A 14,158-nucleotide genomic window follows, 5' to 3' on the forward strand; every position below is an offset into this window, starting at 1 on the left:
GCGGTGTGATGCGTCCGGATTATGCTCGTAAGAGGCAAACTGTGCATATTACAGAAAACTTCTGACGAGCTTACGGCGATCTGTCAACGTAAGCTCCCTGGGCACCCATCCAAGGGGGTGATATACTCCACATCACCCCCACACGCTGTGTGCAAGATGCAGTCAAACATGCTGTTTCTTTGGACTATCAAATTTTTCTCACACCTATATTTTTCTGACATGGCACATAGCCTGTTACTCCTGTTCCTACTGATGAAGAAAGCGTTGCACGGCTTGCATCTTCAGCATGACGAAGACGGTTTTTGAGGAGCTACGTTTGCTGAACAGCCAAACTGCAGACTTCTATAACCGAGTTCACTATCAAGTCATGCATCGTTGGGGAAAATGTGTTGCACTGAAGGGTCAGTGTGTAGCAGAGAACTAATACCATCACCAAGTTTCCTAATACACGGACGGGATAAAAAACCGCAGCACAAAAAATAATTAATGCAGATTAATGAAACTTCGGTAATACATTTGCCTAGCTGTCATATTCAAGTGATTAACATTGCAAGATCGCAGGTTAATGTAAGTGCGACATAAGCCATTGTACACTACTGGCCATTAAAATTGCTACACCACGAAGATGACGTGCTACAGACGCGAAATTTAACCGACAGGAAGAAGATGCTGTGATATGCAAATGATTAGTTTTTCAGAGCATTCACACAAGGTTGGCGCCGGTGGCAAAACCTACGAGGTGCATTCAAGTTCTAAGGCCTCCGATTTTTTTTCTAATTAACTACTCACCCGAATTCGATGAAACTGGCGTTACTTCTCGACGTAATCGCCCTGCAGAAGTACACATTTTTCACAACGCTGACGCCATGATTCCATGGCAGCGGCGAAGGCTTCTTTAGGAGTCTGTTTTGACCACAGGAATATCGCTGAGGCAATAACAGCACGGCTGGTGAATGTGTGGCCACGGAGAGTGTCTTTCATTGTTGGAAAAAGCCAAAAGTCACTAGGAGCTAGGTCAGGTGAGTAGGGAGCATGAGGAATCACTTCAAAGTTGTTATCACGAAGAAACTGTTGCGTAACGTTAGCTCGATGTGCGGGTGCGTTGTCTTAGTGAAACAGCACACACGGAGCCCTTCCCGGACGTTTTTGTTGCAGTGCAGGAAGGAATTTGTTCCTCAAAACATTTTCGTAGGATGCACCTGTTACCGTAGTGCCCTTTGGAACGCAATGGGTAAGGATTACGCCCTCGCTGTCCCAGAACATGGACACCATCATTTTTTCAGCACTCGCGGTTACCCGAAATTTTTTTGGTGGCGGTGAATCTGTGTGCTTCCATTGAGCTCACTGGCGCTTTGTTTCTGGATTGAAGAACGACATCCACGTCTCATCCATTGTCACAACCGACGAAAAGAAAGTCCCATTAATGCTGTCGTTGCGCGTCAACATTGCTTGGCAACATGCCACACGGGCAGCCATGTGGTCGTCCGTCAGCATTCGTGGCACCCACCTGAATGACACTTTTCGCATTTTCACGTCGTCATGCAGGATTGTGTGCACAGAACCCACAGAAATGCCAATTCTGGAGGTGATCTGTTCAACAGTCATTCGGCGATCCCCCAAAACAATTCTCTCCACTTTCTCGATGATGTCGTCAGACCGGCTTGTGCGAGCCCGAGGTTATTTCGGTTTGTTGTCACACGATGTTCTGCCTTCATTAAACTGTTGCACCCACGAACGCACTTTCGACACATCCATAACTCCATCACCACATGTCTCCTTCAACTGTCGATGAATTTCAATTGGTTTCACACCACGCAAATTCATAAAACGAATGATTGCACGCTGTTCAAGTAAGGAAAACGTCGCCATTTTAAGTATTTAAAAAAGTTCTCATTCTCGCCGCTGGCGGTAAAATTCCATCTGCCGTACAGTGCTGCCATCTCTGGGCGTATTGACATGAACGCGGCCTCATTTTAAAACATTGCGAATGTTTCTATCTCTTTCCAGTCAAGAGAAAAAAAATCGGAGGCCTTAGAACTTGAATGCACCTCGTACAACGTGCTGACGTGAGGAAAGTTTCCAACCGATTTCTCATACACAAACAGCAGTTGACTGGCGTTTCCTGGTGAAACGTTGTTGTGATGCCTCGTGTAAGGAGGAGAAATGCGTACCATCACGTTTCCCACTTTGATAGAGGTCGGATTGTAGCCTATCGGGAGTGCGGTTTATCATATCGCGACATTGCTGCTCGCATTGGTCGAGATTCAATGACTGTTAGCAGAATATGGAATCTGTAGGTTCAGGAGGGTAATACGGAACGCCGTGCTGGATCCCGACGGCTTCATATCACTAGCAGTCGAGATGACAGGCGTCTTATCCGAATGGCTGTAACGGATCGTGCATCCACGTCTCGATCCCTGAGTTAACAGATGGGGAAGTTTGTAAGACAACAACCATCTGCACGAACAGTTCGACGACGTTTGCAGTAGCATGGACTATCAGCTCGGAGACAATGGCTGCGGTTACCCTTGACGGTGCATCACAGACAGGAGCGCCTGCGATGGTGTACTCAACTACAAACCTGAGTGCACGAATGGCAAAACGTCATTTTTTCGGATGAATCCAGATTCTGTTTACAGCATCATGATGGTCGCATCCCTGTTTGGCGACATCGCGGTGAACACACATTGGAAGCGTGTATTCGTCATCGCCATACTGGAGTATCATCTGGCGTGATGGTATGGAGTGCCATTGGTTACACGTCTCGGTCACCTCTTGTTCGCATTGACGGCACTTTGAACAGTGGACGTTACAATTCAGATTTCTTACGACCCGTGGCTCTACCCTTCATTCGATACTTGCGAAAACCTACATTTCAGCAGGATAATGCACGACCGCATGTTGCAGGTCCTGTACGGGCCTTTCTGGATACAGAAAATGTTCGACTGCTGCCCTGGCCAGCACATTCTCCAGATCTCTCACCAATTGGAAACGTCTGGTCAATGGTGTCCGAGCAACTGGCTCGTCACAATACGCCAGTCACTACTCTTGATGAACTGTGGTATCGTGTTGAAGCTGCATGGGCAGCTGTACCTGTACACGCCATCCAAGCTCTGTTTGACTCAATGCCCAAGCGTATCAAGGCCGTTATTAGGGCCAGAGGTGATTGTTCTGGGTACTGATTTCTCAGGATCTATGCACCCAAACTGCGTTAAAATGTAATCATATGTCAATTCTAGTATAACATATTTGTCCAATGAATACCCGTTTATCATCTGAATTTCTTCTTGGCGTAGCAATTTTAATGGTCAGTAGTTTAAGTGTTCAATGCTAGTATGTTAATAACCGTTGTAACCTCAAGAATGTTGAATGCTAGCTCGCAAACGTGCATGATTTGTGTTGTAGATGTGCTGAAAGTCAGTCTTTGAGATGAAGTTCCATGCCTGTTGCACATGGTCAGTCAACATAGGTACAGTTACTGCTATTTGTGGAAAGCGCTGGAGTTTTCGTCCGATGAAGTCCCACATGTGCTCGACTGGAGACAGATCTGGAGATCGAGCCGGCCAAAGCAACATGTCCACACTCTGTATAACATGTTGGTGTACAACAGCAGCACGTGGGCAATCGTCAGCATCTTGAAAAACATCTTCTGAAATGCTGTTCGTGAATTGCAGCACAACTGGTCGAATCATCTGTGCGACGTACAAATTTGCAGTTAGGTTGCATGAGATGACCACCAGATTGCTCCTGCTGTCATACGAAATAGCACCCCACATCCTAATTCCAAAAAAAAAAGGCCATCACTGGCACCAGGCAGAAGCAGCTTTCATCAGGAAACACAACACACCTCCATCCTGGCCTCCAATCAGCTCTCGCTTGACACCACAGAAGTCGCAAACGTCAGTTTTGGGGTCAGTGGAATGCACGCTGCAGGGCTTCTGCCTTGGAGCTGTCCTCGAAGTAACCGATCTGTAACAGTGGTGCCAACTGCTGCTCAAATTGCTGCTGCAGATGCAGTATGATGCGCCTGAGGCCCACGCCTAACGCGATGGTCCTCCCTCTCGGCTGTGCCACGTGGTTGTCCGGAGCCCGGTCTCATTGTGACCGCCGCTACCAACAATCATGTACAGTGGCTATATTCCTGCCAAGTCTTTCTGGAGTATCGCAGAAGGAACATACAGCTCCTCGTAACCCTGTTACATGACCTCGTTCGAACTCAGTGACGTGTTGATAATGTCGTCTTTGTCGCCCTAAAGGAATTCTTGACTTCCAGTCTCAAAGGTAACTAACGCCCATGACCGTTACACCGTATATTTAGCACCACTCTTACACGACTGCTGCGAAATTTGAATAGAGACCATCAGTTGTAGAAACACGCTCGCTAACTTTCGTTTGTGTTGCACATCTCCATCTTGCTGTTGCGATTTTTTTTGTAGCAGCTTGATTGTCGCTAAGTGATAATTAAAATTTTAGCACTATCCCTTGTACTCCAATAACGAGTACGAGTACAAAATAAATCCCCAGTCTTTGGAAGTGGTAACGTCCGTCAGTTATCTGGGTGTGACTACTCGAAATGATCTCAAATGGTTATGATCAGATTACACAAGTAATGGGTAAGGCGAACTCTAGATTGCGGTTTATTGGTAGACTCCTGAAGCGATGCAGTCCTTCAGTAAAGGAAATAGCTTACAATGCGTTAGTTCGTCCAGTCTTGGAGTGTTGTTCGTCTCTGTGGGACCCTTACCATTTGGGTCTGATTCAAGAGATTGAGAAGGTCCAAAGAAGAGCGGCAAGATTCGTGACTGGTACATTTAGCCATCGCGAGAGCGTTACAAATCTCATAGGAAGTTGGTAGTGGGACACTCTTGCAGATAGACGGCGCGCTAAACGGAAGGGGCTGCTCACCGTTATTTGCACCGGGATTCGAACCACCACCCACAACAGAAGCGGGGTGTTATCAAGACGTTAGCGGACAGAGCTAGAAATATTTGTGAACCTGAGTTGTTCGACGCTGAGATGGAACATCTCCACAATGCACTAATGAAGAACGGATATTCGTCCGCCGAAATAAAACGTGCGTTGAGGCAGCCACGCAGAAATCATACTGACGTACAGGCTACTGCAAAATCTAAGGTTTTCCTGCCGTTTGTTAAAAATGCAACGGAAAGAATAGGGAGGATCTTGACGAAGCGGAATATTACCGTAATTTACAAGCCCACCAGGAAGATACAGGAATACCTTAAGCCTGCCAAGGACGCTCGCAAACCTTTCGAAAAAGCTGGAGTGTATAGGATCCCATGCAGCTGTGGTGATGTTTATGTGGGTACAACTAAAAGAACTGTTTATAAACGTTTGGAAGAGCACAAGGGAAATTGTAGAAGAAGAGGAACGGAGCGATCAGCTGTTGCGGAGCATGCTTTCCAGCCAGGGAACCACAATATTCGTTTCGAGGAGACGCGAGTACTAGCGGCCACAAGCGGATACTACGAAAGGCTCTACAGGGAGGCAATCGAAATGGCTAAACACCCAAATAATTACAACCGAAAGGTGGAGGGCGTGAAATTAAACGGTATATGGATGCTGGTGTTAAAGAAGATGTGTACCACCCGTCCACTACTGGGTGATGGCAACGGCGATCGACGGCGACGGACAGCGGCCAATTGCACTGACGTTTTCAAAACACGTGACGTCACACCGCGGCGCGGGAGCGCGCGGACACGGAATTTAGCGGCAGCCAATAGGGAGCCAGTGGGTGTGTTGGACCTTCCATCGACCTACGGACCCGCTTGAAGATGTCTCCCGCAGTCGGAGACGAAACGTTGGGAATTGAGACAAAGTTCATCAACCGACCACGGCATAACAACCCGGATAATTACAATGGACATAAGATTTCTCTGTACTCCTACCTAGGCGAAAGTTAGATTCATTAGAGGCAAGCGCAGATCACTTTCTCTTCAATTACTCTGCTGATGATTATCTCTTACAAAACAGCATTGTATTCTTGACAATAAATTTCATGAGTGGGTAAATCTACTGTAGATCGTGGTTAATATTCCCAGTTGTTTAAAGGGATTCCTACAAGATGTATGTGTGTGAACATTACAAAAAATGTTAATTCCTTTTTTTGGCAATGAATACTTTTTTTGCATAAGAGAGGAATTACTACAGAATATTATCTCACGGGATATCAGTGAATGAATGTAAATTATGTTAACTTATTGATTTCTGTACTACTATACTGTTTTACCACTGCAAGTTTTATCGATATTCACACCCCGTAACTGATAGGTGCTAAAAATATCTACGTAGTGTGACCCAAAGTGTTGAGATTCACTACTGTTTTCATGTATCTATTTGTATCTTTGACTTTACGTTGGCTAACCATAAGACTCGACATTTCCAGACGGCCAACTCCGCTGCCACGGCGATGTACTTCCTGAGCAAAAACCAGAGGGTCCAGGAGAAACTCTACCAGGAGCTGAGGGCGCAGCTCCCGGACTCACCCTCTCAGCCGCTCACTGCCGACAAGTTGGAGGCTTGCAAGTACCTCAAAGCCTGCGTTAAGGAGGCCATGAGGTGAGCACGCAGGGTTGCAGTGTGTGTGCATATAGCGTGTGTGTGTGTGGCGTCCAGTCTGTAGCGGGTGTAACAGTGCTCGCAACATTTCTGTGGATAAGCTTTCTGCAGGTTGTGATGAGTCTTGCTACTGTAACGCCCGAAGGACAGAAAACCCTAATTAACAAACTTTGTGGAAACTTAAAGTAGGGAAGTGAGTCATCTTGACAGTAACGGCAACTATTGATGATAAAATCAACACTGGTAATATTTTGATTAACACCTATATCATTCAAATACTGAGAATAGCATACAAAAAGGAGAGATAAAAGGAAAGGATTGTCATAGATTCTTTATCAAACATCTATAGAATAAATTCAAAATCATATGAACGAAGGTTAAATCCTAGAAAATAATTCAGTCAAAGATAACATTTACCATGGAAGAGAGGTGTAGCCGCATCGAAAAGGAAATTCAATGCGACTACAGTGCAACTCGGATATGGAAATGTTCAGTTAGTTAGTTGCTGTTGAGTCGGTCTAGAGTACTTTTGCGATAGTTGTCTGGACGCAAACGCTATTAGATTGTTTCAGTTTTGGAAGTTTGATAATTCGTGAGGTAGGGACTTAAGTATTGCTCAGTCGTTCGACTGATGAAAGTTAGTCTTTACCGTTCTCAACGTGACGGTATGGTAAGACGAGTGTTAGACTTCAATTGAGTGATATTGGTTTTTCGGACTTAGCCTTCGTACTGATGAACAGTTACAAACCTTGAGAGCAATGGACCAAAGACAGAAAAACAATTCGTAGTCTTGAGTAGGACACAATAAAACGACGACACGAAGAAAGACAAGGACGCCGATTAGTCAGAAGTTGTCGTCAGCGTCACGGTTACTGAACTGAACAGATTAACAGAATCTTCCGTCGGTTCTTGGTAGAACAACATTATAATAATAAATGAAAAGCACCAGTTTGCTTTTGTTCTATATATTGTTGAACAAAAGCGAACTGATCAGAAGTTAATCTTGAATGATACATCTGTCTGCGTGTGTTGTAGGGACAAACAATTAATTACAGAAAGAAGAATAAAATCTGAGTCAAAACCTAAATCTTACGTGTCACCTAACTCATTAAACGGAAAATACAATGTGTATTAATATAAGTTGATTGACTCTTTAAATATTTGAAGTGCCTAAGTGAGTACATGAATAATGGACAGTGAAAAGTGATTAGTTTAAACCAGTATTACGGGGTACTAAAAAAAAAAAAAACATTTATTCCAATATAAGTTATCTCTGGAGTTACGTCGAATCGTTCTTAATAACTTGACGTAGCAACGGTATAGCAACGGAACAGCAGTCAGCAAAATTTCATCCTCGCTATGTGTGATGTGAAAAGCGACCGTCATGATGAAATCAAGAATCAAGATTTCATTTCATCGCGGAACTAACCGGGCACAAAAACAAAAACAAACGATTGCAGTTTACCAGTTCGCACAAGCTGAGAAGACCGTTGCGGACAGAGAACAGAATATTTCTAAACCACGCGAGGAGTCGTGTTCTTACGAGAGTTACAGGTGCTGTCCCACGTCACACCGACGGGGACGAACAGCGTTACGAGTCGCGTCTCTTCCCGTCGTGTGTAGGAGGGAAGGGACGTCACACTACTAAAGGCAACCACATCGTTAATGCACAAGCTCCATCAACATTAGGAAATTAAATCAGCATTCGAATATTCCTCGAATGCCTAGACTAATGAATGACTTATTAATCGAGAACCAGGTGATAGGGAATAAATACCGTCTGTTATTTAGTTTTAATGGTTTTCGCAATAAAAAATCCTACAATTGTGCAGTCGTAATCACGCTGCAAGAGCTCTGATAAAACCACGATAAATAAAAAAAACTGAAAGTGTTACTTATACCCTGGATACAATAGTAGAAAAAAGTGCATAGTTCTGTTCCATCGCTGCTGTTGTTGTGGTCTTCATTCGTAAGACTGTTTTGATACACATCGCCACACCAGTGCATTCTGTGCAAGCCTCTTCATCTCTGTATAATTACTGGAACATACATATCTTTCACCATATTTATTGTATTAATCCCTCAGCCTCCCTCTCCAATTCTTACTTCCCACACTTCCCTACATTACTAAACTGACGTTTCTTGATTCCTCCGTGTATGTCCTCTGAACGCATCCCTTGTTTTGGTCACGTTGTGCCTTTTTTTTTTTTACTCCAGTGACATTTAATACCCTCTAAAGTTGTAAAACTACCGTAGACTGTCGTAGCTAAGCGAAGGCTACGGTAGTTTCCCTATAGACTTGGGCAGCAAAGATCCTACATGCGTTTTGAACATAAAACCGGTTCAGCTATAAGTACTTTATTTAGAAGCACGACCGATTTCGCAACATTATACTTGTAGCTGCATCATCTGGTGCAAAAAAATCAAGTCATGTTCTGATCAAAAAAGAGCATGGGATGACCCAGCGTACATATTCAGCAATTTTTCGCTACGTAGCGGACATCAATTATGAAATATCGTAAAAGCAGCATAGAACTATACCGTGGTACGCTCCCGTGACACGAGTATCTAGAGAGGTAAGAGGACCCGCGATACCGATAAATCGGTCAAAAACCGCCCTTACATGATCGTCTATGGGATTATTAAAAATTAATCAGCACCGTTCCCTCATTTACCATCGCAGGCGCTCGCACTGGATGTGTAATAACAGGCGGGTTGTCAAGACGTAACTGTGGAAGCGCCATACTCGTGGAGAGAAGCTTCATGTGACCCAAAAAATATGTGTACCAATATCGACTTCCACATTGCGTCAAGCTCATATAAAACATGTTTCTGTTACTCATGAACAACTTTCGCGTTTATCACCAACAACAGGGAACCTTTGCCATTGATCAAAAAGAAGAACATTCTATTGAGTACAACATAACAACAATAATTATATAGATTATTTTATGGTTATTCACGAAAACTGTACTTGAATCAGAAGTAAGTTTTTGTTGTTAAAAGCTTAGGAGTTAAATTATCAACTTTTTTTAAATTATAAAACGCAATTTATATTCTGTAATGATGCAAAAACACACGATGGTTTTAGACAGAACGATACGCGGTTCTAATTATCAAACAAATAAAGAGAAGTCGTCGACTTCCTGTTTCTCTTTTACACATTCATTTACGTTTGTTTCCCTTCCAAGATTACCAATACTGCCGCTAATCCTACCATATACTATGTCATTCATTTACTGTACCAAAACTGTGGAACCGTAATTTTGATAGTATGCAACGCTAGTACCTCCTCATTACTTATTCGACCTACCCGCCTAATCTTCAACATTCTTCTGCAGCACGACATTTGCAAAGCCTCTATTTTCTTCTTGTCTGAACAATTTATCGTCCACGTTTCACTTCCATACCAGGCTACATTCCAGAAAAAACACCTTCAGAAATAAACTTTCTAACATTTAATTTTATATTCGATGTTAGCAAATTTCCCTTCTTTCAGAAATGTTTTTCTTTTTATTAGCAGTCTTCAAATAATATCCTTTTTAATTCTGCCATTAGCAGTTGTTTTGATATCCAAATAGTATAATTCATTCAATACTTTTAGTGTCTCAAGTTCTAGCTTAACTCCCTCAGTACCACTGATTTAATTCGACCACATTCCATCACCCTCCTTTTATTTCCGCTGATGTTCATGTTATAACCTGTTTCCAGGGCTCTATCCATTTCATTCGAATGATTATCAAAGTCCTTTATCCTCAATAACATGATTACAATGACGCTGTTTAACCTCCAAGCTTCCATTTCTTCTCCCTAGACTTTAATCCCTTATCCAAGTTGCTCCTTGATGCCTTTAGCGCTTTCTCATGGTACAGAATGAAAAAACGCCGGAGATAAACTACAACTCTGCCTCAAACCCTTGTCAACCACTGCTTCCCTCTCATGTCCTTCGACTCCTATAACCTCTGTCTAATTTCTGTAGCAGTTGATTATAACTTCCCGCTGTCTACATATTATCCCTGTTACCTTTAGAATTCCAGTTAGTCTGTTCTAGCTAATTTTGTCATAATATTTCTCTGAATCTCCAAATACTATGAACGTATGTTTGCCTATATTCGGGCTATATTTAAATATAGATCGTAGGGCCCATTCTGTTTAATGCTCCCTATGGATCTCTCTATCACTCCTGATTGTTTGATTTTATCCATGTCCGGTCTCCTTAATATCCTTCCTTTCTCCAATCTTTTCAGTTTTTCTGCAACTCATAACCAATAAATTATTGTTAGAGTTCAATTCCGTCCCTGGAAAAATTTTGAAGTTTAAAACCTGGTTTTGAAATCTTTGTCTTGCCATTGTATAATTTACATGAAATTTTCTGATGTCTCCAGATTCTTTCATGTACACAGTCTTCTTTGCTAAGTGTTAAACTTTTACCATTAGTTCTTTAATATCTCCTAAAATTGAATTCCATAATATTATGTTTTAATTGTTGCTGATCGTCGCCACTGCTAACAGCATGTTTCAAGGAATCGCATTTATTGGCATTTCTATAGTGAGGTGTACATGTTATGTTGGCAGACTGCATCCTGTGGCAATAGGGGGCAGCCGACAGGTCACTGTGGACAACCTGGTGCTCAGCAACTACCGTATACCTCGAGGGGTGAGTAGACAGTTCTACGACCAACTGTTGCTCTCATACTAGAACTATCTCTTGAAAACTGCAATAAAAGTTACCATATACTTGAGAACTTTGGGGTTTAGTACCTGCATAATGTGAAGTCCAGCCACCTTCACATCTAAAAAAAATATTTACCCTCCAATGATCGATGAATCTAGGTTCTGACTATTCCAAGTAAACTTTACTGGAGAGTAGGGAATAAGTGTAGTTTATTCTTGGTGCTCATCACGCAAATACAGAACATCAAATGTTGAATGAGTGGGGATATTATTGTCTTGTTAGACTGTAGACACAGAAGATATGTCACTACTAGGATTCAAACTGGCGACATCTGGAACTGGTACCAGCAGACTTATTTATGAAGGGTAGGGTATTTCCTAGAATCACATTACTGTTGATATGTGCCTAACCATCTAATATAGCTCCTACCACGTGGTGCAAATGTGATGTGATCCTGGCACATTTCGCCAGATGAACTGACTGTGTGTATGTGTGTGTGTTTCTTTTGGAACTGAATAAGTGTTATTAAATTGTGCCATGACCAAACACAAGGACTGAAACATGTGCCTCTGTACCCAATATCTGTAATGCTACTCTTTGTGTGGTTTCAGATTAGGTGAATTACAAATGGTTGCTAGACAATCCAATTAGTTATAAGTGAATATCATGGACTAACACAATACCAAAGGACGAGGAATGCAATGGGAATTTGAGATCAAAGCCATGTGACTAGCGACTAAGAGGAGCAATGTGCCTTTCCTACGTCACACTCTGTTCCTAATATACGCCCCTTCCTGAGCCACACACCTCCTCCTGCCTTTCCCCCTGCCCTCCCCTTTCCCAGTCCTATCTACCCAGAACCAATATTCTACTACTCATTAAAACAAAACAATCACACAAAGTATTTTACTGATCATTAAAATGAAACACTCATTCGATATGTAGCCCCAGAGCCATCATAATAGGCATGCGCAAAAGTATCTTCACGACCTAAACTAAATAAATGAAACAGCCCGTCAGTTTGCAGCCACAGAGCTGCCATTTTAATCATGCACAAAAGTATCCAAACTACCCGAATTACACTAAAGAAACAGCCAACCACTATGTACCACAATAATGTCTGCTAGTAGATGTTGAAACGTGACTGTAACAGGTCAGGAGAGCAGTAACATGCTTTGTCAACAGAAGCACAGCTTTGTCAAGTCTTGACTTGTCTGACACACACACACACACACACACACACACACACACACACACACACTTACATTTCTCAATCATACCCCAGTATTTTACCAGTCATTAAAACAAAACAGGCACTCACAGTCCAGCATTTGCCAGCTATTCAGACTAAACAGCCTTCAGTATGTATCTCATCATGTTATCTGTTGTTTCCACTTGGCAAGGAGCAAAGTTCAGTCTCTGTACCAAACTTAGTGCAGAGTACAACGGACCCAAAATTAAATATTTCTACATCTAAATTATATTGTTGAGGTTGCGGCCTTCAGTCCTGAGACTGGTTTGATGCAGGTCTCCATGCTACTCTATCCTGTGGAAGGCTCTTCATCTCCCAGTACCTACTGCAACCTACATCCTTCTGAATCTGCTTAGTGTATTCATCTCTTGGTCTCCCTCCACGATTTTTACCCTCCACGCTGCCCTCCAATACTAAATTGGTGATCCCTTGATGCCTCAGAACATGTCCTACCAACCGATCCCTTCTTCTTGTCAATTTGCACCACAAACTCCTCCCCAACTCTGTTCAGTACCTCCTCATTAGTTATGTGATCTACCCATCTAATCTCCAGCATCCTTCTGTTGCACCACATTTCGAAAGCTTCTATTTTCTTCTTGTCTAAAATATTTCTCGTCCATGTTTCACTTCCATACAGGGCTACACACCATACAAATACTTTTAGAAACGACTTCCTGACACTTAAATCTATACTCGATGTTAACAAATTTCTCTTCTTCAGAAACGCTTTTCTTACCATTGCCAGTGTGAATTTGATATCCTCTCTAATTCGACCATCATCAGTTATTTCGCTCCCCAAATAGCAAAACTCCTTTACTACCTTAAGTGTCTCATTTCCTAATCTAATTCCCTCAGCATCATCCGATTTAATTCGACTACATTCCATTATCCTCGTTTTGCTTTTATTGATGTTCGTCTTATATCCTCCTTTCAAGACACTGTCCATTCCGTTCAACTGTCCTTCCAAGTCCTTTGCTGTCTGTGACAGAATTACAATGTCATCGACGAACCTCAAAGTTTTTATTTCTTCTCCATGGATTTTAATACCTACCCCGATCGTTTCTTTTGTTTCCTTTACTGATTGCTCAATACACAGACTGAATAACATTGGGGAGAAGTTACAACCCTGTCTCACTCCCTTCCCAACCACTACTTCCCTTTCATGTCCCTCGACTCTTACAACTGCCATCTGGTTTCTGTACAAATTGTAAATAGCCTTTAGCTCCCTGTATTTTACCACTGCCACCTTCAGAATTTGAAAGAGAGTTTTCCAGTAAACATTGTCAAAAGCTTTCTCTAAGTCTACAAATGCTAGAAACGTAATTTGCCTTTCCTTAATCTTTCTTCTAAGATAAGTAGTAGGGTCAGTATTGCCTCACGTGTTCCAATATTTCTACGGAATCCAAACTGATATTCTTTGAGGTTGGCTTCCACCAGTTTTTCTATTCGTCTGTAAAGAATTGGCAATAGTATTTTGCAGCTGTGACTTATTAAATTGATAGTTGGGTAATTTTCACATCTATGATGTATAATATAATTTAGATGTGGAAACCTTTAATTTCAGGTTCATTGTACATTGCAGCAACTGTGGGACTGAAAATTGCTCCTTGACAAGTGGGAAGAACAGACAACAAGATGAGTTATATATACAGGGT

The 14,158-nt window shown here is 42.4% G+C and overlaps 1 protein-coding gene across 1 annotated transcript in view; it reads left to right on the plus strand.

Annotated features, from left to right (window-relative positions):
• Positions 1-14,158, plus strand: part of LOC124612797 (probable cytochrome P450 301a1, mitochondrial) — a 181,841-nt gene that overhangs the window by 150,296 nt on the left and 17,387 nt on the right. The window contains exons 9-10 of the mRNA XM_047141201.1: positions 6,404-6,576; positions 11,152-11,233. Coding sequence (XP_046997157.1) covers positions 6,404-6,576; positions 11,152-11,233 — 255 coding nt within the window. The remainder of the gene's footprint in view (positions 1-6,403; positions 6,577-11,151; positions 11,234-14,158) is intronic.

This window comes from Schistocerca americana, chromosome 4, assembly GCF_021461395.2.
Source record: "Schistocerca americana isolate TAMUIC-IGC-003095 chromosome 4, iqSchAmer2.1, whole genome shotgun sequence".
Taxonomy (NCBI): Eukaryota; Metazoa; Arthropoda; class Insecta; order Orthoptera; family Acrididae; genus Schistocerca; species Schistocerca americana.